The sequence below is a fragment of the Mus pahari genome, chromosome 1, assembly GCF_900095145.1.
Source record: "Mus pahari chromosome 1, PAHARI_EIJ_v1.1, whole genome shotgun sequence".
Taxonomy (NCBI): Eukaryota; Metazoa; Chordata; class Mammalia; order Rodentia; family Muridae; genus Mus; species Mus pahari.
Window position 1 is genome coordinate 38,840,068 of NC_034590.1, and position 26,834 is coordinate 38,866,901.

The 26,834-nt window shown below is 45.4% G+C and overlaps 1 protein-coding gene across 1 annotated transcript in view; it reads left to right on the top strand.

The window, feature by feature from the left end:
- Adamts17 (ADAM metallopeptidase with thrombospondin type 1 motif 17) overlaps positions 1-26,834 on the top strand; it is a 308,973-nt gene that overhangs the window by 66,342 nt on the left and 215,797 nt on the right. Inside the window, exons 5-7 of the mRNA XM_029535526.1 lie at positions 6,504-6,587; positions 7,258-7,415; positions 13,608-13,651. Of these exons, the coding sequence (XP_029391386.1) occupies positions 6,504-6,587; positions 7,258-7,415; positions 13,608-13,651 (286 nt within the window). The remainder of the gene's footprint in view (positions 1-6,503; positions 6,588-7,257; positions 7,416-13,607; positions 13,652-26,834) is intronic.

A 26,834-nucleotide genomic window follows, 5' to 3' on the forward strand; every position in this document is an offset into this window, starting at 1 on the left:
CCCTTCCCCCTCCCCCTCCCCTCCCTCTCCCTCTCCCTCTCTCTCTCCCTCTCTCTCTCTGTCTCTCTCTGTCTCTTTCTGTCTCTGTGGGTGGGGTGTGTGGAGTGTAGCTGCCAACAGGTCTAAGAAGAAGCATGGTATGGACTGATTGGTGTTTTAGAACTGCTTCTGATGTAGGCATCGTGGCACACACACTGAGCATCTGAGTAGGGGCTGAGGAAGGGCACAAACCTGGGCTGTGTAGACAGAGACCATTTAAAAAAAAAAAAAAAAGATACTTCTGTAGCTGTAATGTGGCTGGGTGGTAGAGTGTTCGCCTAGCATACTTAAGCTCCCGGATGCTATAATACACAAGAGTTGCTTTTTCAAGTCTTTGCTGAGGGGCATGGAGTCCTACTTCTGGATTTTTGTCCCTGGATCTGTGCACAAGCTGCTTCCAGGACAGATGTCCCCAAAAGACCTCACGGCACAGGGTGTTCTGTGGGCTGCTGTGGCCTTCCCACACACATTGCAGAGCCTTCTGGGTGTAGGTGATTTGGTTCTCCCTGGGTGGGGGTTCTCGGGTGACACCAGAGCAGGAATGTTTTAAGGCACCAGTTGCAGACAGAAGAAACAGGTGGTGTGGCACCAGAAACCCTGCAGACGGACAGCCAAGTTGGAAAGCAGGGCCACCCGTCAGAGTTTTGGTTGTTCTTCACTTCCTTAACAACCATGGAGTGGTATTAAAAACCTGAGACCATCCAGGCAAGCTGTTTGGAGGAAAAATGACATCAATTTTGCTCTATTACCATATGAAACAGACAACGAGTCTCTTTGTGGTACCCCTCTCCCTGAAGGCAGCCCACCGTTAGAATGCTCATTGGTTCTTACACGTGAGAACATGCTAGAAGCCCTGGGAGGCTCCTTAAACACACACAGCCAATCTCTGTTTCAGGGCGTCTGGGGACTCTAGTGTATACATTTCCAATTCATGCCTGGGACCTCCCTTAGAGGTCCTGTGAATTTAGAAAATTTAGCCCTTGGCTTTTTTGGGTGAGGTCCGAATGGGGCAGGATGGGACTCTGGGCAGGCTCTGGCTCATCCCAGTGACAGCTTTGTGGAAATCCTACCTAGTGTGATAACCAGGCACCTCCCCATCTGTCCCAGCCTCTCATTCTTTCTCCAGTCCCTGTCTGTGATCCCAAGCATCTCTGTGTCCCCAAGTCACCCAGCTGGGAGAGCCACAGTATGGCTGTTGGCAGCAAGTATACCTGCTTGGCTCAGGCTGCCGAGGGAATGTGACGAAGGCGGCCAGGGCTCTGAGCTCTGACTGGAACACAGCCAGAGTTGGACACTAGGGACAGACTTTCCAGACAATTGGCTGCACTGTTGCAGGCCCGGCCAGGTGTCCCCCTGAACACCAGGCGTTGCCTTTCTAGACTTCCCCTGAGCAGGAATTTCCATGGGGGAAAAGAGGCAGAGCATCTTGTGGGCTTGTCTGGGGCTTGCACCTTGGTTTGCAGCTGGTATCAGATGTTCATCAGGCTTTCCTGGCCTGGAGGGAGCTCCCGTGACCATTCTGCCCTGCCTTGTGTCCTGCCCTACCCCATGCAGTTCTGTGGGTGGGCCGTCTGCAAACAGCAGGTGACAGACAGAGTGCTCAGCTGTGGTGATTAGGCTCCGCTAAGTGTTCCCTGGGATCCGAGTACCTGTATTGTAAGGGGGGGTGCTGTCCCGTGCTTCTAGTCACGATGTTGTAATAGTTACCTTTCTCTTGTGCTCAAACACCATGACCAAGGCAGCTTACAGAAGGAGAGGTTTATTTGGGGCTTAGGGTTTCTGAGGCATAAGAGCATAGTTACCCCGTTGGCAGGGAAGTATGGCGGCAGGCAGGCATGGAGGCTGGAGCTGGAACCTGAGAGCTGAGGGCTCACATCTCAAATGACAAGCATGAAGCAGAGAGATTGAGCTTGAAATGGTGTGTGGCTTTTGAAACCTCACAGCCCACTCCCAGTGACATACTTCCTCTAGCAAGGCCATCCCTGCTAGGGCCGCTCCAACAAGGCCACCGACTGGAGATCAACTGTTCAAGTGCCAAAGTCTATGGAGGGGCATTTCTCACTCAACCACCACAGATAGTCAGGGCATGAGACTTTCATAAATGAATTATAGAATTTACTGTCGCAGCCATGTGCAAGTTTGGTGACACTAAATGCATCACAGAATTTACTGTCGCAGCCATGTGTAAGTTTGGTGACACTAAATGCATCCACCTGTAGTCTAACCAGCATCCAGATGGCCTCATCTTCTAGAGCTGACCCTGTGCATCCATTTCCCGTTTCCAGCATTCTCTCCATTTTTCCTTCTCTACAGCCCCTGGAGCGTGAGGCTGTTTCCTTCTTTCATCTCGCGTCATTCTCTGTGAGGTCATCCCAAGGGAGGCAAACACACCTTGGGACAAGGAATACGAATGCCACTAGGTTATTCTCAGCCTAACATTGGATGGTTCTATCTCAAGGACTTGCCCTGTGTGCACACCATTGCATTGTGTCCTCTGTTCGTGCAGTAGACCAGAATACCACCCGGAAATTGCTTGTCACACTACTATACTTAAGTAACTAGAAGACGTAAGGCATACTCACATGGTTTGGCCTAGTCTGGCCTGGAACTTGCTGTGAATGTCAGGTTCACCTCCAACTTCTAATTCCTCCACCTCAGTTTCCCAAGTATCAGGATTACAGGGGTGAACCCCACAGTCTTAGGGCTCCCATTGCTCTGATGGAACACCACAACCAAAAGCAAGTTGGAGAAGAAAGGGTCTGTTTGGGTTACACTTCCACATTGTTGTTTGGCATTGAAGGAGTAAGGACAAGATTTCAAATAGGGCAGGAACCTGGAGGCAGGAGCTGAGGCAGAGACCATGGAGGGGGCTGCTTACTGACTTCCTGCCCCTGGCTTGCTCAGCCTGCTTTCTTATAGAAACCAAGGCCACCAGCCCAGGGATGGCACCACCCACAATGGATTGGGCCCTCCCCCATTAATCACTAATTAAGAAAATGCCTTACACCTGGATTTTCTGAAGGCATTTTTCTCAATTGATAACTCTGGAGCAATTGCTAATTATTGGTAAACTGGGAACAGTTTTCTCAGATAATTCTAGCTTGTGTCAAGTTCACATAAGACTAGCCAGCATACCCACCATGTTTGACTTCACATTATATATATGTTGTGTATAGATATACTAAATAGGTGTTATATTCATATATGTATATATGTGTATGTATCATTCATTCATTTGTTTATTTTATTGCGTGCATGCCACACTTTATGTCCACACAACAGTGCTTCAATTCTACCTTTCATTATGCAGGTTTCAGGGTTTGAACTCATGTCATCAGTCTTAGCAATGAGTGATGTTGTCCCCAGAGCTAACTTGTCAGCCTGCGTGAAATTCTTGATGTCTTTAGGGTTTGGCTAGTATAGTATTGTAGTTATTGTGCATTTAATTTTTATGTTTGGGTGCTAGGATGGAATCCAGGGCCTCCTGTGTGCTACATCTAAGCTGTCTCATTGATCTCACATGCACTCCAAATGCTTGGTCCCTGTGACCAAACCTCCCTGTACAACTTGAATTGTTTCCTCTCTAACCCTAAGCTTGCTTGCTTTGTTTGGAAGTGCCATGTTTAGAACTGATGTATACCATTTCAAGTCCAATCCTCATACTGGGTGTTTCAGGAAAAAAAAAGAATTAGAGCTATTTGGGAAGTTCTTGAAATATCCAAACAAGGAAAAAGTTGTGTGTTCCCTTCTTGCCCCAGGGTCAGGAATAGATAATGAAGAACTGACTTCAGAATTGGCCTACAGATGGATGGCCCAGCATTAAAAAGGACAGCTATTTTGTACTTGAGGACAAGGCAGTGGGGGAGGGGCACTGAGAACATAGCAAATGAGTGCTTTTCTTGTGGGAAAAAAATATTAAGTTGCACAAAGATAGATTTTTTTTTTATTTAACCATAATAGCAGTGTGCAAGGTCCAAGCTGTAACACAGCTAATTCCGTGTCACAGAGTTGCCTCCAGTCTATGCTTGTGTATCCTTTGGATGGCCAGCTGCACTTGGCCTGGGTTGACCCTGGCCTTGCAGCTGCCCTGGTCATCACTTTCAGCTGCTCCTGGAGAGGATGGAGAGTAGGAGGGAGGCAGGGCATGGGGGATGTTTTAGTGCCCTTGATATGAAATCCCCTTCCAGGTGATGTCTGTGAGCTAAAACCAAGAGGCAGATTGAGAAAGTACTCATCGCTGTTTCCTCCATATTGGATAACTCTGAGCACCGTATCACCTCCCCATTAACCTCTCAGAGCTCTGCTTTTGCTATCGTAGAGGAGAGGACCTCAGGTGACCTGTGCTGACCTGGGAGCTTCATGTCAATGGGCCTTCTTGGTTCTTGAAAACCCCAGTTCCTCTGCCATGGGATCTTTCCTTTCATTCCTCCTCTTATAAGACCTTCTGGGACTTCTAGATGTTGAGGTCCCGAATAGTACGTCCTGCTGACAAGAGGCATGTTTGTACCTAAGTTGGCATTCGGTGACCATGATGAAATAAATACCTAAGATAAGAACCTTACAGAGAAAAGCTTTGTCATGCCCACAGCTTGGAAGGTTCAGGTCCAGTTCTAGCAGACCCACTACTTTGGAGGCTTGCAAAGGCAAAAGATGATAATCATGTGTGTATGTGTGTGTATGTGTGTGTGTGTGTGTGTGTGTGTGAGAGAGAGAGAGAGAGAGAGAGAGAGAGAGAGAGAGAGAGAGAGAGAAAGAGAGAGAAGACCCACAGCCTTACTCCAGCATCTAAAGGCCTCTCACTGGGCCCTTCTCAGCCATCCCTACTACACCACCCTGGGGCCAAGACTTTAAGCATGTGTATTTGGGGGATACCCAATGGCCACACAAAGGGGGACTTGAGAAGAGCATGCGTCTTTCTGCCGCTCTGATGTGCCTCAGTGGCAGCCTTTAGTTAGAATCAGGGCTTTGGGGAACACAGGGAGAGATGGATATTTTGACTAGATGAACCTGGCTTAGATAAATCAGGGTGTTGCTAATTGGCTCTGAGTCTTCACCTTCAAGAGCCCATTTCTTGTCGGGGGTAGTACAGATGCCAGCCTTTCTGAGTGGTAATAGAGGGTTAAGATGAAACAGGCTGACACATTGCAAGTGTCTGCCTCCCCTTTGCCCTTAGTCCTTCTGCATGAAAACCTGGGGTGGGAGTTTTTGACTTTTCTGCTGGAATTATCTAACATCTAACTCTTTGTTTCTTTGTGCTGTATGTTTTAAAAAATATATTTTATGGTGTGTGTGTGTGTGTGTGTGTGTGTGTGTATGTATGCGTGATGTACGTGTGCTTGTAGAAGCCAGAAAAATGTTTCAGATTCCATGGAGCTCGAGTTACATGCAGTCGTGAGCTGTCCAACTGTGGTGCTGGGAACTGGGTGTAGATCATCTGGAGAAGCCAGAAGCAGTCATCACTGATCAGCTATCTCCCTAGCGCCTGTTACAACAGAACAACTGGGTTCCTTCTTCCCTTTGTATGTAATGTGCATATGTGTGGGACTCGAGAATTTTCTGTCATATACATTAGGGGGATATGAATTCTCTTTTAATGAATTTTTTGTATGTATGTATGTATCATGTATGTATGAGCACAGGCATGCCTGTGCCACAGTCATCTGTGGAGGTCAGAGGACATCTTTCAAGAGTTGCTTCTTGCCTTCCACCTGCTGGAGCACGGAGGTCTGTCTTGGTTTTTCTGCTTCACGGAATCCTCTAGGCTCTCTGGCCTGAATGCTTCCAAGTGGATCTCTTGTCTCTGCCGCCCATCTCCTCATAGGAATACAGGGATTATAGATGGGTGCTATTGCATCTGGGCTTTTGTTGGGGGTTGAGGGGTAGGAAGTGTTAGTAGTGGTCATTGAATACAAGTTCTAGAGACTGAACTTGAGTCATAGGTCTGTGCTGTTAGCTTCTTTACCCACTAAGCCCTTTCTGGCCCTGGATTCTCTTTTACTGAGGCTTTTAGGTCTCAGAAAATGATAAGAGCATCTGGGTAATGTTCTCATTTGTGTATATATACATATTTCTGCTAAAATCACACCTTATTGACACTGAAATTTAAATTACATGTCAATTATTATTGGTAGTTTTTCTCATACTAAAAGAAGAATACAAAGTGCATTTAGATTTTTTTAATCAATACTGTGTTTTTTAAGACAAGTTTTAAAAGTATAGAAAAGTTGAGCAGGTAGGATAGTGTTCATATGCACACTTGTTTATATTTTTAGCATCTTGCATTTATAGAATATGGTTGTTAATTAGCAGGAAACCAATATTGACTAATACCTAATCTAATGTCCATGGTTTATGCAGATTTCTTTAGTCTTTATCTAGTAACTTTTCTCTATTCCAAGCTACCATCCAGAACATTGCTCTACTTAAAAAGTTATATTTGTATTTCTATTTTTCTCTCTTACTAGGTATACAACATGTTTCAGCACAGGAGTCTCGGGATTAAAATTAACGTTCAAGTCACCAAGCTGGTCCTTCTGAGACAACGTCCTGTAAGTCTTTGTGGGTGCCTTTCAGAGCATGCTGAGAACTTAAGGGGTTTGGCTGTGTCTGCTAGGGAGGGCTTCAGGAAAACAAGCTTGCTCACCCTCCTGACTTTGACGATGACACCCTTGTGAGAGAAGACAAAGAACCCCAGGGTTTCGATCCATGGGAGTATGCAGGCTGCTTAAATCTCAGGGACCACTGAGTCATGGAATCATACACATCTTCCCCTGCTCCCGGAAGGTCTGACATATGGCTCTCACATATGTGGAAAGCTGGGTGAGGTCTCAGAAGTGGGACTGCTTCTGGAGCTCCTTCCTCACTGGGACCCAGCAGAGCCTTGGTTTGGGTATTTCAATTGAGTGTGTCCCTTTAAGCTAGGACTACCTGCAGTGTGAAGCAGCCAGTAGACATCAAAGGAGTGCACTGGTTTTGTAGACTGTTCTGTTTCTGAGAAGTATTTTGGTTTGCTTTAATGATAGTCACTGTTAGAACTTGTGGATAAAGTCCCAAATGATCATCCTTGGGTCCTCCTGAACATCCTTTGGTTCTAGGCTAACTTAGGACATATGTAGAATTCTGTCTTCGAGAGTATCAACCACTCATAATATAGACTGGGGGGCAACTTTGGCTTCCTGAAGGACACTGTCTTTGATTACCTCCTTCAATTTCTTTTAGGCCAAGTTATCCATTGGGCACCATGGTGAGCGGTCCCTGGAAAGCTTCTGCCACTGGCAGAATGAGGAGTATGGAGGAGCGCGCTACCTTGGCAATAACCAGGTCCCAGGAGGGAAGGATGATATACCTCCTGTGGATGCTGCTGTATTTGTGACCAGGTAAGCCTAGCATGAGAGGAAAAAGACAGTCCCCTTGTGAGAGCATGTTAGCAATCCAGACTTGGATGGTCAACTTAGAACAAGCCCCTGTCTACTTGCTTGGGTATCAGGTTCCTCACTGGTCAAGTGGGATTGTTGTAGGTTCAGCCTATGAGGGCTGAGCCAAAACAAACAAACAAGCAAGCAAGCAAACAAAACTATTGCCTATAAGCAGTGCCTAACCCACAGTGTTAGCCATCAGAAATTCTAAGTAACCGAAGACTTAGAACGTTCTAGAAATCCATGTGCTCTCCCTTCCTCTCCCTTCTTCCTCCCAAAAGCACGCTAGTAGGATAGGTACTGAGAGGGTTTTCAGTTGGTGCAGACTCACTTGGGGAACATGTTATGGAGGGGAACGTATGCTGGAGTTCCCTGTGGGAGAACTCCACCCAGGATGACCTGCACAGCCTTGCAGGACACACTGTCCACAGGACCACGGGAACCCCCTAGAAAACTCCATCGTTTAGATGCACATGGACCTCATGAGAAGAACTCTGAAGCGGGGGTTAAGATTCCTTTCTAGCCACCATCATCCTTCTAGACCAAGGGGACAAGAAGTACATAGCAGAAACCCAGGGCAGCCTCTGAAGTCACTGCCATAATTCCCTAGTGCCACCATAGCCACTGACCAAAAGCGATGACCCTAAATAATGAAAAGTATCCCCTTACATTCAAAATTGGGGTGTTAGTAAGGTCCCACTCGCCCCGAATCCTTAAGGGGAGGGTCATTCTCTGTTTTCTCCCTTCTGGTGGTGATTGCCACTGTCGGCAGCCCCCCGGCTTGTGGACACATCACTTGAGTGTCTCTTTCGCCATCACAGGACCATCTCCCCATATCTCTTTCTGTGTCTGGATTGAGCTCCTAAGAGGATGTCATCTTTGGATTAGGACCTACCTCAACCATTATGACTATTTCTCAACTGGATTATGCCTAGACCCTCTTTCCAAGTAAAGTCACACCCATAACCATATCTGTTCTGGGAACACAGTTCTAGTACACACATGCAGACATGTATAAACACATATATGTGCATACACATGCGTGTACGCATGTGGAGAGAGAGAGAGAGAGAGAGAGAGAGAGAGAGAGAGAGAGAGAGAGAGAGAGAGAGAATATGAATATATTATAATTCCAGTACTGGTTTGTTAAAGACAGGACAGGAGAATGGCTGGCGTTCACGGACTAGCCCAGCCTATCCAAGTTAGCAATCCCCAGGCCAATGGGAATCTGTCTCAGAAAACAACATGATTGTTCAGGAAGACTAATATCTGAGGTTGACCTCTGGCCTCCACATCTAAATGCATGCCCACACATATGTGTACTCACACATATGCATGCCTTAACCCCCAGGGAAGGAGTGAGGGAGTGAGGGAGTGAGGGAGGGAGGGAGGGAGGGAGAGAGAGAGAGAGAGAGAGAGAGAGAGAGAGAGAGAGAGAGAGAGAGAGAGAGAGAACACGAACACGAACACGAGAGAACAGATACTGTGCCATTACCAGGCTACCGACAGATACCTGATCCCTCTTCTAAGAAGCTTATGGGGTGTCAGCCCCTGGGATTGAGGGGCCCTCTGTAGGCATACTGGTTCCCTGTGAGAACATTTGCTACTTAGATGGGATTGAATGTCTAATGGGATGCTCTGAGCATAGTCTCTTAAATCCTTCCATAGCTATGGTAGGATCACCAGCTGGCTTGCCTGCTTTAGGTCTGGGCTTGCCAGCCAGTGAGTGCTGGCAGTCTCCAGGCGCTTCTTCCTTGGAAGTTCTGAGACCCCATCTTCCCTAGCTAGAAACTGCCACCACCGCTTACTCTGGAATGGCATTTGGGGGCCTAGGGGACTGTCTGAAGAACACCCGAAGGACTGCGCTAATAGGGACAGGTGTTTGGAGAGTAGATTCTACATGTTAAGCAAGCAGGAGTCCTGTGGAGCTGTGGTGATGCACAACCATAAATTATATGACTAATTTCCTACATGAAATTAATTAGGTCTAATCAAATGAGGTCTAAAAGTCCTTCATAGAGAAGAGCTTGTTTTAAACAACCTCAGGATTGGAATTTGCAGCTTAACTTCCAGTATCCCTACTTTGAAAGTAGTTTTTATAAACACTATAAAACTTAGAGATTCTAGTGTTTATTAAAAATATTACTAACTTAGGGGATTCTCTCCCAACACCATATTTGAAAATACTTTTTGCCTTCCTGCTATTTCCTTTCATGAGAAGTTAGTGATTATGTCCATAACCTACCCATCTAACTAATGTTTCTGAGGTGAGACTATTTTAAATACACCCATCAGTTTCCAGTATAGACTACATCAGTTGTCGCCAAGGCTTACAGAGACCTCCAGAAAAGGGGGAGAAAGCATTTGGGAGTGGTCCTGTTCTGGGAATGAAAGTCGTTTGTTTTCTTTTCAGAGAAAATAAATATCACCAAAATCAGAGTTGGCAAAACTTCTGGATTAGGTCTTTTATAAAACCACAGATAGCCAGAAAAGTATTACTTGTCCACAGTGGCAGCACTCGGGTGACAGAGACAGGAGGATCGGGCGTTTAAGGTCACCTCTGCCTACATAGTGAGTTTGATGCTAGCTTTTAGGCTATGTGAGATCCTGTTTTAAACAAAGGAATCAACCAGGAGTCTGGGAAAATGACTTAGTAACATGCTTGTGATTCAAGCATGAAGATCTGAGTTTGAACCTCTGGAACCCACGTGAAAGAGCTGGGCTTACTGGTGTGTGTTTGGCAGAGATGGGGGCTTGCTGGCTTGCTGGCTTGCTGCTGTAGTCCAGTGGATAAGGTTTAGTTTCAGTAAGAGACCCTGTCTCAAAACAAACAAACATACAAACAAACAACCAAAACAAAACCACCAAAAACTGAGGTGGAGAGAAATTAAGGAAGATCCCAACATCATCTTCTGAACACACACACACACACACACACANCATCATCTTCTGAACACACACACACACACACACACACATACACACACACACACACACATACACACACACACACACACATACACACACACACACACACAAACACATGTATACACGCATACTCACAGGCATGCACAAGTACATGCGCACACACAAACAAATGCACATGCACACAAACACACATGAGCACACACCCACACCCACATACACATACGCATACACACACAAACACGTGTACACACGCATACTCACAGGCATGCACAAGTACATGTGTACACACAAACAAATGCACATGCACACAAACACACATGAGCACACACACACACACACAAACCCATATAAACACACACATGCCTAGGGGCCTGTTTTCCTTTTCCTTTTCATGATGACACCTCAGGGCTGCCTAAGCCTTTGTTTTTGCTTCTATGGATGAATCACTACTTAGCTACATCCCCAGAGGCTGCCCTTGTAAATGTTGCCTCCTGCAAGGGCAGGGCAGCAGCCCTGGAGTGGGTGGAATGAGAGCTGGCTGAGAAGCCTGTGTACAGCTAGAAGCTGGGGCTGCAATTCCTGAGGCTGAGCCGATGGCAGGTTGATGCTTTGCAGGGAAATGGAATGCAAGGGCAGCTGCTTTAGAGAGGTGCCCTTTCTGCCCAGGGTTAACCCTAGCCAAGTGTCTAATAGGAAACCTCACAGGCCAGGCATTGTTCAGGGGACAGCATCTCCGTTTTTTCCAGCCTTGCATCTGGCCAATGTGCAATGTGAAGGTTTTCTCCTCTTTCTCTCTTTTGGCCGGTGGCTAAGCCTGGGAGCTGTTCTCCTGGACACTGGCTGCTACAGAGGATGTGAACATGATGTCATGGCTAGCAGAGGCCATCAGCTTTTCTGCAGCTGTATGTGTATGTCTAGGCTGTAGACAGCCACCATGTGTACTGCGGTTGGAGGCCAGCCAGGGCCACACAGAGGACTGGGGTTCCAGCCCTAGTGGCGTTACCTTTAGCTTCTGCACTTGACCTAGGAAGACAGGCACGCACCATTTCTCCCCAAGCGCAGCTCTGTGTTCCTGTAGAGAACACCAGAGAGACAGCCAAGCAAGCGTGCAGGTCTGGCTGAGGCTCATGCTGGGATCTCCTGCAAGTCCCAGTCCTCAACACCTCAGATTCAGTTTTCTCCCTGTCCCCTCTGCTTCCTGTTCAGGAGCCTCCTAACCAGGAAACCTCAGAGCAAGGCAGTAACGCAGAGACAGGAGGCTTGCTTTGACCACTTGGCATCTTACCCCTGCTTCCTTTCCACAAAATTCATTTGGTTTGGGGGTAAGGTCATGATAATAATGCGTTCAAGTTGTTTTTCTCATCATAGTGGATAGACTTAAAGGCTTTTGTTTTTCTGAGTTCTAGATATTTATTGTCCAGTTCACAGAGACATATGCTTAAGGACTACTGTGAAAGTGGATTTTAAGTAATCTCACCAACAAACCAAAAACCCCACAAAACTAAAAAAACAAAAACAAAAACGTAAACTGGTACCTGAGGTGATGGATATTTCTATTATCTAGATTTTGTCCTTTCACAATATACACATCCAACCTCATATTTGCATTGTATAATTATGTACCATTTTACCTGTCAGTTGATAAATGCTAATATTAAAATAAATTGACTAAAAAAAAAAAAGATAACCCAAAGTATATATATTTGTTACGAAAAACTTGGGAACTTCCAGAAGCAAAGCCCACTGAGCGGCAGATCCCGCAGACCTGGCTTCCCCCCCTGTCTCCTCTCTGGCCACTCTTCTGAGCTTTCATTCTCATCTAAGACTCCTGCCCTGCTGTGACCTCTGGCCGGCAGGATGCCCCGTGCACTTGGTGAGTTGACTGTCCCAGGATGCTCAGTTGTCAGCCTAGGCCTGGGAATCTGTGCATCAAGATGCCAAGCAGAGACTTTAGGCCTCCAGATCACAGCCTGTGGGCAAGAGTGGGTGCAGGGATCCACACCCAGCAGGAGTAGGCTGAGGGATGGACACACTCGGCCCTTGCTCCTTGTACACACAGCGCACTGGGGATGAGTGTGGGCTGGGATGTGCACTGCAATGACAGTGGATAGAGTGGAAGGAAAGTGACAGCCCCTGGATGGTTCCCCAGGCCATTACTGTGAGTGGATTAAGACCAGAGTGAAGTCAAGAATTGTGGTCATGAATGCTGGCATGGAAACCTGGCAGTGTTAGCTGGGTGAAACCTGGCTGGGACCAGGGCTGCCCTGCCACCTGCTGTCATACAGCGCTTAGTGTCTGGCTCCCTCTAAGATCTGCCTGCCTGCCTGCCTGCCTGCCTGTCTGTCTGTCTGCCTGCCTGTCTGCCTGTTGGTGAATGGACCATGGCTGCTTTGGGAACTGTCGTTCTCCTCCTCTATTTCCCTTTCTGTGGTTGGCTACTAACTGTGGGAGTTCTAGAGGAAAGCCTGGGGATGTTTGTTGGTGGAAAAGCTGGGCTCAGTGCTTTGTCTCATCAAGAGAGGTGACCGTGAACCCACAGGCGGTGCAGGGCCAGGGCTGCAGCAGGCTTTGTATCTTTGCTTTCTCACTCATCCTTAACTGTACAGCTGGGGGATCTCTGTGAGCTTGAACAATGATTTTTAGACATGGCTTTTGGTTGCCTCTCAATGGATATGAGGAATAGCCCTCACAGCTATCCAAGTGGAGTAGCTTTGAGATACCACCACAGTTAACTAGTAATTAATTGTCTCTGATCAAAACAGGCCTTTCAATATTTTTCAACATTTGAAAGAATAACTTCTTTCCAACAGCTCTGTGCAGAGCAGTTCAGTTGTAAGAGGGAGTCCTGAGAGTGAGGTGGCTCAGTGTGTGAAGATACTTACCACCAAACCTGATGGCCCGAGTTCTCTCCCCCACAGCTCGCTTCCACAAGAGAACTGATTCTCTCAGACCTCTACCTGTGTGCTATGGCACATGCATGCACATTTCACAAATAAATGCAAAAAAAAAATTTAATATAGGTTCTTCCATGTAGTAACTGACCTTACCATTTAGAACTCCCATAGATGGTTTTCTTTCAACAGACACTGTCATTTGTCTAAATTAATGCCACAACATTATAGGATCACCAACCAATATTTAGCATGTGATTTCCTCTCCAATTCTTGCAGAGTACCATATACACCAGACTGTATCTTTTCTTTTCCTTTCTTTTTTATTTTTTAGGACAGATTTCTGCGTTCACAAAGATGAGCCTTGTGACACTGTTGGTAAGTTTACAACTCTGACAATGATTCAAAGAGATGATGCGTCATGGGACTTGTAGTCTTTTGGAGTTACCCCCATCTCCTCAAACAAGCTTAGCATTTCCTGTTGCCTCTCTTCTTGTAAATTGGTTCCTCTATTTCCTTTTCAGGTGAGTTTTGAGGCTGCCTATGACAGAAGGCATCTAGATAATGGGTTGGGAAGGGTGTTATAACAAGTCAAACCAAGGGCCAGAGCCTTCAGGTAGCTCCAAGATGTCTGCAGTTGAGAGTGTAATAATCTCTAAGCGTCTTGTCTGCCCTGGCAGCTTGCTTTCTAGTCTAAGCAGTACTGAGATGTAGATGCAGATGTGGAGACACACGGGTCATCTTTCCTTTCGTCTCTTTCTCACCTACCCCTCACATGTAGGTCTCCTTCCTTTCCTATTTTCAGTGATACCCAAATGTCCTTTCTGTTCTTAAAGGATACATGTAGAGACCTTCCTTCTGCTAGGTGTGGTGGTGCACACCTTTAATCCCAGCACTTAGGAAGCAGGGTTTGCCAGATCTCTGTATTTGAGGCCAGCCTGGTCTACAAAGCAAATGTCAGGCCAGCCAGGGACACACAGAGAAACTCTTTCTTGGAAAACCAACCAACCGACCAACAAAATAAACCCAAACAGCGAACAAAGCCAAATACCTTGTTTAAGGAGTAAGCAGAACATCTGTCTAAGAGGGGACCCCCAGACCATCCTTCTGTGTCACCTGCTCTTGCACACAGGGAGGGGGCAAATATTGTATCACCCAAAGAAAAGTTAGGAATCTCATATGCTCATTTGCTTTGAATTACAGAAATGCCAATGGGAAGCCAGGTAGGACTGACATCATATCTAATATTGTACAGTTCAGATGTTAGCAACCTGTTACCATGGAGTCTCAGTTCTGGGCAACCTTGGCCTCTGTTAGGACTCTATGTGACTGAACTGGGTGACTCAAGTTTCTTAACACATACGATGACTGCCTTGATTAGGTGATTCAATGAGGCCCTTTAGAATCTGGGATGATGAAAGCCAACATGTATTCTACATGTTGCAGTTGATGATTATTTTATTCCTTTATTTTATCAGTCTTCAAAACAGATCAGAGAACAAGATATCAACATTCAGCCAATAGATACCTGGGCTTTGCTCCTTAGGACTGGTTCCATGATGGAATGAATCCCTGGGCAAAGACAATGCCAGCCTTGTTTTGCTTGTGGGGTAGCCAAGCCAGGCTCAAGTCCAGCTGGGCTGAGGAAGATGCGAAGCTACAGGGAAACATGTTGGTGGAATGGCACTCTTCCCAGAGTTCATGGCATAGCTCTTTTTGGAGTGTGCATCTGCTTCACCCTGCACCGGCTCCTTGCCTAGGCTCAGGAGGCATTAGTTCCTCACTTAGTCCTTGCCCTATATGTCCTGATTCCCCAGAAGCCTCTGGACTGTGCAGCACTGAGCCTGGGTCTTCATGCCATTTGTCCTGCAGCACCTGGAGCTCCAGAGGCTTTTGTGTACATGTTTTGTGGCTAATATGTCACAGGGAAGGGATGAGTACAGATGAAGGAAGCTATGTGTCTGTGGATAGTATGCATCAGAGCATGTGTTTCTCCTTCATATGATTGATAGCTACCTTTCATTTTATTGTGAATATATAAACTCTCCTTCAGATATGAATCATACATCCCTCCCCATGTGAAAGATCAAGTAGTTGATTCTAATCAGGTGTCTTTCTCTTGCCTACTCAAAAGTCCATACATACCGCTTTAAATACTTTTCTCAGGACAATTTTCATCACAAAATGCTGGAAGATCCTGGGTATCTCAGGTGACAAAATCTTAGGCTTCACAGATCTGGAGGCCACTGGTCCAGGACCAGTTGTCTTCAGGTGTCTGGTTTCCGATGAGGGCTCTCCATGCTGACATCAGTCATACTGGATTACAGCTTACGTTTATGACATCATTTAACCTTATTTAATTATATTTATCAAAGCTCTGTTTCAAACTATAGTGATGGGGGGGGGTGTCAGTTCTTCATCCTGTGGATTCTGATAATTTAGAGCTATTCATTTGACACTTAGCCACACATCACCCAGTGGTATCTGATACCCTTATTCAACCCCTCTGGCACATATGTGTCCGTTCCTAAAGGGGCACGTCTTTTCATGGCAGGGACAGGGTGCAGTCATTCCTAAGGTGGCAGTGGGTTACTGGGGGGATGGGTTCCTAAGGTGGCAGTGGGTTACTGGGGGGATGGGNTTCCTAAGGTGGCAGTGGGTTACTGGGGGGATGGGTTCCTAAGGTGGCAGTGGGTTACTGGGGGGATGGGCTGCTCTGCCGCTTGCCTCCCACTCTGTGCTCTTTCAAATACTCTGGGACTTTTTAATTTTTCAAAGGGATTGGACCTAGAGGCTTACCATTTTATTATGCTTATTTTAATGTACCATAATTCATTTGAACATGTAATCAAGTCAGTCTTAAAATGAAGTTTTAATTTGATAAACATTTAAAAGCTGTGGATATGGCAATTACAGACCAGCTTCAGACTCTTATTAATTTCCATATATATGTGTATATGTGTGTTTGTGTGATATAGTGTGATTATACACACACACACACACACACACACACACACTCTACCTACCATCTCTGTCTGCTTGTCTGATTGTCTGATTGTCTGTCTGTCTAGTGGTACAGAATCAAAAAAAGCTGCCAGGTTAGTAGAAAGGCTATTAACTGGTTTATCTGGACATAATTCCATCACAGATGGAAGAACATCTGTGTATAGTCTTAAGGAATTGCCTCCAGGAGAGAGTTCCTTTGAATGACCCAGTTTAGATGTCATCCATTTCGTCTTAGTCCTACGGATGTGCCACAGTTTTAGACTATTCCTCACCTTGTGTTTTGACAGAAGTAAAAGCTTGACATTTAATTGTGTATTTTTTGTCACAGGGCAGATCCTCCCGGCTCTGACAAATGTTTCTCCTTGCCAATTTTATTGGTACTTGGAATTAGGATTTGACAGTCTCCTGGGCTGTGTGTGTCTTCCTTATACTTATTTTAGAAATATAGCATCCATTCACAAGCGTTAGTTATGAATGTAGCATTCTTTTGTATTAGGGTATTGTGTATCATGACACAGTTGGATTTCTTAGTGGAGGACCACCTATCAAACTATCTTGACATGATTTAAAAGAAGTAGGCCATCAATTGGATAGGTAGAGAAGAGGGACATCTCAGAGGAGTCAGGAAAGGGGTGAATATGGCCAAAATACATCCTACAGAATTCTCAAAGAACTAGTTTTTAAAATGGGGCAGGGAGAGTTTCTGGGAAAACCAAAAAGTGCATATTTCACTACAGCAACTCATCCCTTAACACAGCTAGCTTTAAATGTTGGTAGAACCTATTTAAAATGCTGATTCGCTTGTACTTAGATGCTGGAAGAGTCTTCTAAAAGGATGTGTATGGGCTGCCATGTTTCAGAACAAAGGAGATGTGGGTGGCCCCAGGCCCATCCTGCCCTTGTCTCCCCATATGGCTATTGCCAGCATGGCCTAGGAGAACGGTGGCTGGAAAAAAATGTAAGTGGATATGTGCCTGTTCATATAGACACACTTGTACTCGTACACACGCCTGGTGCAAGTGTTCAGTTTAGAGCATGCAATGTGTACTTCCTGTGTCTGATGGTGTGGCTTTGCTTTGTGAGTTCTCTCAGTCCTCAGCTCAGTCTTGTAAGAGCCTCCTGGGGGGACCTGGCTGGCTTGAGAGCTATGCTAGCGTGTAAGCACTCTGTGTTTGGGATGTGTCTGGGTGCCCATGATTGAAATCACTTGCCCAGAGGACTTTTTTTCTGTCAGGTTCTCTTCTAAGATTCCATGATAGCTGGACTGTATTAGATAGGGCAAAAATGCAGAGATGTGGTTTTTCCATGGGACGGAATTCTATCAGCCCTTTCAAGATGTGGAGCCAACATTTAGTTTTGGAGCTAGATAGAGACCAACAAAGAAGCATGTGGTCCTGCCTAGCTGCCTTTGGAATTAGAAAGCAAGGGGGCTGAAGAAGCAAAGACGTTCAACACACAGGGGACACAACTGAGGGCGTGGAACATAGGCTAGGACATTGATCGTGCAGGGCAGCAGTACCGTTGCCTTTAAAGATGTGAATCTCTTGTTGACATTTTGAGACTACAGTATGATATTATTTTTTTCTTCCCTTTCCTCCCTCAAATGCTTTCCGATTCCCCTGCCTGCTCTCGCTTCAATGTATAGCCTCTCTTTTCATTCATTGTATGTGTGTGTATGTATACAAGCTGTTCAGTCTATATAATGTTACTTATATGTGAGGTTTCCAGGGCTGACCATGTGGTATTGAATAACCAATTGGCGTGCTCTTCCCTAGGAAGGACCACTTTTCTAGCTGTCAACATTCCTTAGTTGCCCATACTCCTTTGAGTAAGGTTGGAGCCTATGGTCTTTCCCCTGCTCACGTTAGCATGACAGTAATTGTCCCTGTTCAGTTCATGTTTGGACAGTCATGTTGATGACTTTGTGTTCGTAGCTTCTGACACTCCTAGGAGACAGAGTCTTTATCAAATTTCCTGGTCTTTCCTTCCCATCGTCCACAGTGATCCTTATTGAGCCTTATCATACACTGTTGCCCTTTAAAAATATTGTTCCTCACGGGTGAAGGCTGAGTATCTGTAGGCCACTGTATCCAGCCAAGCTTGTAAGAGGACTCCAAAATGCATCATGTCTTCAGGTCACACACAAGACACTGGGAACATTGGTGTTAGGCCAAACCCACCACCATTTCCTCCTCAGCATCTCCCTGGAGTGACACTTATCAGAAGGGGCTGCTCTGTCCCTTCTATGTTCCTCTCAGCCAAGGAACTTTGAAATTAGCTTGGAAGGAAGTGCCATTCTTTATCATATTATAGGACTGGTCTTACTTGAGTCAGAATCACAATCCTTTCTAGATTTGTTAGAATCAAGTGAGCAAGTTCTCTAGTGGACTAGCGAAGTAGAGATAATGATGAGAAGTAAGTCTGTGTGCGAATTCTGTGTGGGAGAGACAGCTGTTGTAGCTCATGGGAAGCCATATAAACAGAGCATGCAGTGGTGTGTTGGGTGGGCATGGAGACCAAGGAGGACCACTATGATCTCCACAGGAGCAACACCTTCTGTGTTGGTTGGAAGAAGCCTGGGAAATTTGAGACTGAAAGCCAGAGATGAGCTCTACAACAGTTTACTATATGGTGTCCCTCATGGTCCCTGTTGTATCTGCAGAGCCCCATCATCTCAATAGAAATGGTGACTCCTACTAAGGGCCACTCATTGGAAGAGGAAACAGGCAAAGCTCAGTCCTGTGGTCTGGATGCTGGTTCTACAGTTAGGCCTGGAATCACTTCTTGCTTCTGCAACAACCTTTGTGGTTTACCTTCCATATCCAGATGTGATCTCATCTATACAATGGAAATAACAATCCTCAGGGTTCCTAAGAGGATAAAGAGGATGACTGGACAATCTATTAATTTGGTGGCTGTCAAGAGTCAGAAAGAAGGGCTGGAGGGATGGGTCTGAGGTTAAGAACATATACAAAGGACCCAAGTTTGGTTCTCATCACCTATGTCGAATGGCTCACAACCACCTTTAAGTAGTTCAGGGGCTCTGACACCATCTTTTGCCTACCTTAGGTACCTGCACACATGTGAAACTCATGTGTAATTTAACAAAAAAAAAAAAATCTAAAAAAGACCCCATCCAAATCCAGAAATGACAAATGCTTTGACCGTGGAGAAGTGGAGACTCTTGTGCACCACTGGTGGTCATGGGAAAAATTGCATCTTGTATGGACAAACAACAGTATTTTCTCCCCCCAGATTAAAGTGCAAAGCAAGAATTCATATGTGTACACACACACACACACACACACACACACGAGCAGGTACTCAAATGTTTGCACACTTGTGTTCATAGCAGCACTATCCCAAGAGTCAAAAGCACTCTTACGTGTTCATCCAATGGATAAATGCAGTGTGGTATGCACATATGGTGGGATAGATATCCAACCATAAAACGAAAGGCAATTCTGACACATACTACATCATGGCTGAGTCTTTGAAGCATGATGCTGAGCAAAATGAGCCTACATTAGAAAAGCATGTGTGCTGTAGGATTTCACACGTATAAGGCACCCAAAGAATATTTATAGAGACACAAAATGGTTGTGTCCAGGGAGAGAGAGAAAGGGTGCACTATTATTCCTTAATAGCCTAAAGTTCCAGTTTTACAAGATGAAAACTCAAAGCTCAATGTTGGTCATGGTGGTTGGTTTTAATCATCAACTTGATCCAAGGTAGGATCACTGGGAGAGAGTCTCAGTGATGGTTTTTCTGGATTGTGTTGGCCTTAGGTATTTTCTCAGGGAGATTTTCTTGGTTAATTAATATAGGGAGACACAGCCCACTGTGGGCAGCATCATTCCTTGGGTCTGGGTCCTGACTTGTATAAGAATAGAGAAAGTGAGCTAAGCCCTAGAGGCACACACACATTCATTGCTCTCTCTGCTCTTGACTGTTGATGTGATGAGCTGCTTCAAATTTCCTACCTTGGCCTCATCACAATGATGAGTTATAACTTGGAACCATAAGCCAAATAAACCTTTCTCCTTCAATTGCTTATGGTGAAGGTGTTTTATCACAGAGACGAAAACAGAATCGGGAGAGCAGTATGATTGAACAACTGTGGAAATGGATATATTGCCACTGAATATTGCAATATTGCCATACTGAGAAGTGGTTAATATGATAAGTTTTGTGTTTAGTTGGCCATGGTAGAGCTTATGTTTGTTTTGTTTTGTTTTAGGTGAGATGACAAGAGAAACTGTAGATTTGATTCTATAGAATTTTTTTAAAGGAAACTTCATTTGAAGAACAGTTTCCAGGTAGAGGGGAGTCCTTGATCTATGGAAGGGAGAATGCGGCTCTAGCTGGGGTATGGGCAATACATGAAGGGGCAGTTAGCCTGCTGGAGGGCAGAGGAAAAGTAAGCCAGAACAAAGGGAGGATGGACATGGTAGGAAGGGATGTTGGAGCTGAAGTAAAGTCTTTTTCAATATTTTCAAGTTTTCTTTTTGGTTATCAAGCTGTGCTATGTGGCTTTAGAAAAGAGGACTCAGAGCACATGGCTCACTGACATTTTTGGACAGTAGGAAGTGCACACTGTAATCTGGCACTAAAACTGCCCTTTAGTCTAGCCCTGAGTTCATTTTCCCAGCAGCTGCTCAGTCGTTAGACTCCTGGTATGAAGCAATGAGGTCAGCCACTGAGGCTGCTGTGGTGCTGGGAACTGACCACAGGCCAGCATCGGGTGACCTCTGAGACTCAGAGCTGCATCTTATAGCTTACATCATCATTTAGACAGTTACCAGGCTCCCTTGGTCACTGTGAGTTTACAAGTGAAGAACCCTCAATTCTCTCTTGGGAGATTGGAAGTTGGCTCTGAATTTTTAACCTCAACTTCTTCATATATACAGTTTAAGAAATCAGAGTGCTTCGGGAGACACAGAGGTGGTTCATCTAAGGCAGTGAGTGGTTTTCAACCTTCCTACTGTGGTGACCCTTTAATGAAGTTCTTCATGTGGTGGCCCCCACCCATAAAATCATTTCCTTGTTACTTCATAACTGTAATTTTCTACTGTTATGAATCTTAGTGTAAATATCTGGTATGCAGGGGTTGGCATGGGTCAGTGTGACCAAAAACTTATGACAAGCAGGAAGAAACTATGTCCTGGTTAATGAGGAGCTAAGCCATGATTCAGGAGAGGATGTGCCATGATTAGAGAAGGGACTGGCCATGTCTAGGGATGGGCTGAGCCATGGTTGGTTGAGGCTGGGCTGAATCATAGTTAGGATCTATCACACAGGCTGGGGTATTATGGTAAATACTGTTAGCTGATATTCACAGAATTCCTCCCCACTTGGGAGATTAAATTTCTCAGTTTTCCTGGCAAGAGCCAGCAGCAACCTTCTGCCCAATGGAGCGAGATTGGAAGTGACATGTGATATTATGGGGGTTTTGCACTTATATCCTCCTATGAGCAGTGCTTGGAGATTTTTCCTCATTGATCATCCTAAGGTTACCCAAGGACTTGGCAGCCACAGTCCCTGAAACTGGGTGATACAGGAGAAAATAAGAGTACTGGGACACTGGAACTGGGGTTCTGTTTGGTGGTGCTTAGCTTCCATGTTCAGAACCGAGGAAGTCTGCATCTCTAGCTAAGATCCTGTGCTTTTCAAGTTTTTTTTTTTTTTTTTTGATTTTTGAGACAGGGTTTCTCTGTATAGCTCTGGCTGTCCTGGAACTCACTTTGTAGACCAGGCTGGCCTCGAACTCAGAAATCCGCCTGCCTCTTCCTCCCAAGTGCTGGGATTAAAGGTGTGCGCCACCACGCCCGGCACTTTTCAAGTTTTGAGATCTCTAAACCCTGAAGACTTGGCAGCTGGCACCACCCTCCTCTCAGGATTTGCAGACTTAAGGACACAGTTGGAATTTTGAGTGATTTTAGAGGAGGATGAAAAGTTACCTTGGCCTTACAGAGCAGGTAAAGGTAACTCCCCTTCCCTCATTCATCTTAAGTTTCCCAGAGAAACAAGAGAAAAAGAAAGAGAAATTGATAACACACTGGAGGGCTCAAGGATGAGCAACCTGAGTGGGTTCTTAGGACTTGGGCTTATGAGCAGCTCTATAAAAGGACAACACAGTACAGCAACAGAACAAAGGGAAGGAAGGGCTTTGCATTTCTAGACTGACAAACTTCGAGATGGTAAATGTGGAAGAATTAATTCTGCTTTCCATCGCTGGCCTGGTACAGTTCTAGACTAGTCCCTGGTGACAAACCTTGGATCTTCTATAGTGCTCAGCAAGTCAAGAAGCCTGTTGGATCACCAGATGTCAAAGCGTGGACCTGCTGCTGGTTCCATGACTCCAGAGTTGTCCTCTAGGTTCTTTCCTTCAATATGAAGAGAGGTCCCTTCAGTGCACACGCTGCCCCTTCTTGTTACTCCTCCTGTGTCTCCTGTTGATTAGAGGGACCACATGAATGGACTCTCTGCCTGTGATAACTTGCCTGAGAAAGTAAATTCAAATGGAGGAGAAACAACAGTCTGATGTGGTGGGACACGTCTCTAATCCTAGAAGTTGCAGGGAGGGGCTAAGGCAGGAGATTCCTGAATTCAAGGTCAGTCTAGATTCTAGGCCAGCTTAAACTACATGGCAAGAGTTTGTCTCAAACAAAATTCAAAACAAACAAACAAACAAACAAAAGAAAGAAAGAAAGTTAAGAGAGAGACGAGAAGTGTCTTAACTCACAGTTTCAAAGGCTTGAGCCCATAATTGGATGAAATCGTTGATTTGGCATCATCATGGCTGGGAGCACATGCTGGAGTAAAGATGTGCATTGTATGGTGAGGAAGAGACAGAGAGGACAAGGTCTATGTTCCCAATATCCTTCAGGGTTATATTCCCTAACTACCACCCTCTGTAGGTCCCACCACCTCCCAGTACCATCCCAGGCTCATGACCAAGCCACTAAAACAAAGCATTTGGGAAACATTTAATATCCAAACCATGGGAAACATCAACATAGTTCACCATATTAGATGCCAGGGAATGAATGCTCAAGAGCCAAGTCAACTTTAATTTATCCTTGGGAAGTTGAAGAGCTTTGCTCTCAGAAAGCCATCTCCCTACCTGTCTTAGTCACTGCTCCCATAAAGAGATACCATGAGACACCAAAGCAACTCTCATAAAGAGGAAGCACTTAATTGGTGGCTGGCTTACAATTTCAGAGGTTTAGTCCATTATCATCATGGCAGCACTCATGGTTCTGGAACATAGCTAAGAACTGCATCCTTATTCACAGGCCAAGAGACAGAACTGGGCCTAGCATTAATTAGCTTTTAAATCCCAAATCCCACCCTCAGTAACACACTTCCTCCAATCAGGCAACACTACTTCCACAAGCCACACCTCCTAGTCCTTCTCAAGTAGTGTCATTTTCTGATGCCTGAGCATTCAAATATGTATAAGTCCATGGGTGCCTGTCTTAGTCAGGGTTTCTATTCCTGCACAAACATCATGACCAAGAAGCAAGTTGTGGAGGAAAGGGTTTATTCGGCTTACATTTCCATACTGCTGTTGATCACCAAAGGATTCAGGACTGGAACTCAAGCAGGTCAGAAAGCAGAAGCTGATGCAGAGGCCATGGAGGGATGTTCTTTACTGGCTTGCCTCCCCTGGCTTGCTCAGACTGCTCTCTTATAGAACCAAGACTACCAGCCCAGAGATGGCACCACCCACAAGGGGACCTCCCCCCTTGATCACTAATTGAGAAAATGTCTTACAGATGGATCTCATGGAGGCACTTCCCCAACTGAAGTTTCTTTCTCTGTGATAACTCCAGCCTGTGTCAAGTTGACACAAAACTAGCCAGTACAGTGCCATTCTTATACAAACTATACTAGCCTTCAATAATCTTTTAAATTAAGGCTTTATTTTGTTAGCCCATGGGGAAACTGAGGCACTAAAAGAATATACTTCTCATGTGAAATTACCCCACTCATGAATGGTAAAGCTGAGGTCAGCTATCTCACAGTGATGCCTGGAGATTTAATTCCTAGCCCATTTTGCTAGCCCTGTGTCCATTTCTTATTTCAGCAAGTGTTGAATTGCCCATCACTATTTTCCCCGGTACTTGCTTCATTTCTGTGTCCTTCAATGTGAAGTATTTTTCTGAGGAATCTTTATCCTTGCAAACACATTCTGCTTTCTCACATTGACAGGGTTGAGTACCTTCCAGGTGCCACTCTAACCCTGGGGATGCCAATGCACAAAACAGACTCTCATTCTTGTGGGGCTTGTGCTATGGTGGAGAGCAGGTGGGGCTTCCATGATGGTCAGTGAGTATGTTAGCTTTCCATTGCATAACAAACACCTGAGTTAATGGCTTACAAAGAAAAAAATGTTTATTTTAAAACTTTTTATGTGTATGTGTTTTGGTGTGTGTGTGTGTGTGTGCGTGTGCATGTGTGTGTTTCTGAATAGTAGTAGTAGTAGTAATACCCTCACAAGCCAGAAGGCATTAGCTCCCCTGAAACTGGACTTATAGATGGTTGTGATATGCCATGTGGGTACTGGGAACCAAATCTGTATTTTCATCCTCTGTGTGAGCAGCAAATGCTCTTACTTACTGAGCCATCTCTCTAGCCCCAGAGAAAAGATGTTTCTCCTCATAGCTTTAGAAGTCTCCATTAATATTTAGTTGGCCCAGTTGGGAAGATCATGGTGACATTTCGTGGTCGAGCAAAACCCCTCACCATGTGCCAGGAGAGAAAGAAAAATGCATGGTTGGGAGACGGGGAGCAAGAACACACAGATACATCTTAAATCCCTTGAAGGGCGTACCCCTAATGACCCAAAGTCCTCCAAATAGGCCACATTTCTCAGAGGGTCTGCCAACTCCTGCCAATGGCAAACTGGGACTAAGCCTTTAACACATGGGCATTTGCAAGACATTCAGCACCAAATTGTAGCAATAAATAGACTGTAGACCCCGGATGCAGGTAAATGGTAAAGAATGAAGACAGATAATTGATGACGTGAGATATGAAATTTTAATTGGCTTAGCCAAAGGCTTTTCAGAGAAGAGACATTTTGGAAAGAATTTGTAGCACCTTTGGCTTGCCAGGGCATCTAGAAGTCCTTAGTTATCAAGCTGATATTAATCTGAGAAGTCACAGCAAGGGTTGACACAGTTGACCTCCTGGGTGGGCAGCTCTTCCCCAGTCATAGTCCTGGCCCCCCACTTCCCTTGCTCCTTGCACAAAAGCAGGAAGACCACAAAGAGATCAGGATCCCACTGTCAGTAGAAGAGTTGAGTCTGCTCCTGCCAGAATACCACCACAGGCTGTGGCTCTCCACCACACCTTCCCCACCCGGCCTCTCTCGAAGACCAACACTAGGTTCATGGAAAATCTGATGAGGTGGCAGGACACTGGGGCAGAGTAATTCCTTGCATGTGATTCAATATCCTAATGAACACAGACATCCACGGTCCTGGGGGAGCTGTTTGGTTACCATCTCTAATCCGGGTCAGCTGTCGGAGTGCTACAGGCACAACCAGGAACACGTGGGAAGGAACTCGGAAACTCATATCATCGCTGCCTTTTGTAAAAGGGTGAAGGTTTAAGACAGGCACATGAGCCGAAGTGAAATAACAGTAAACAATGAGCAAGCTTCTCTAAGTTCAGGCTGTCTGTGCCAGGCTTGTTTTAACATAACAAACCATCACAAGGCCATAAAGGACCTTCAGCTCCAATAACAGGGAGCAGGGGTTCTTGAAGTGTAGTAGTCCCTGAATCAACAGCTTTAATGCCAACTGTGCCTGAAGATGGGGCCCAGCACTGTTTTAAGGAGCCCTAGGTTGGCTCACATGGATGTTAATCCCAAAAGCTCTTTTAACCCGAAAGTTAATATAGATCCAATATCCAAAACAGTACAGACCCACCTATCACAGAGCCACTCTCCTCCTCTTCATAGATGTGTCCCCAGGTGTGGGCTACATTGACCCAATTTCACTGTCTTCTGTTCGACAGGTGATGGTCAGGGTTCTGGATGCCTTTGTGTTGGTGGAGGAAAAAAATATATATATACTCAGAGCTAAGGGCCAAAGCATCAGCAAAAGTTTGGAAAGTTCTAGAAATGTGTAATTCTTCCTCCAACCCTTATATATGAGGATCCCTTTAGCCAGCTCTGGGTCATCATACCACGTGTCACAAGTACTGTAGTGACTGTAGAGTCAACTTTTGTAGACACTGATCTAAATCTTGTTTACAGCGGGCAGAATGTCTGTCCCTCTGTGACTCTGTCACTCTGTGTCTCTATCCTGTATGTGTGCTTGTGCATGTGTGCGTGCATGCCCGCCATGGCAGAGCCACCCTCTCAGCATGTATGAAGCTCGGGGTTCAATACCCGGCCTGACAAGACATTCAAAACACACAAACAAAAATCTGAAGAGGAAAACCGGGGAGCCCCTGGTACCCTTGCCTTTCTCCTCAGAGAATCCACTGGGTGTGGCAGCTGGAATCAGCTCACATCTCTGCTCTTCCCACACCTCTGTTT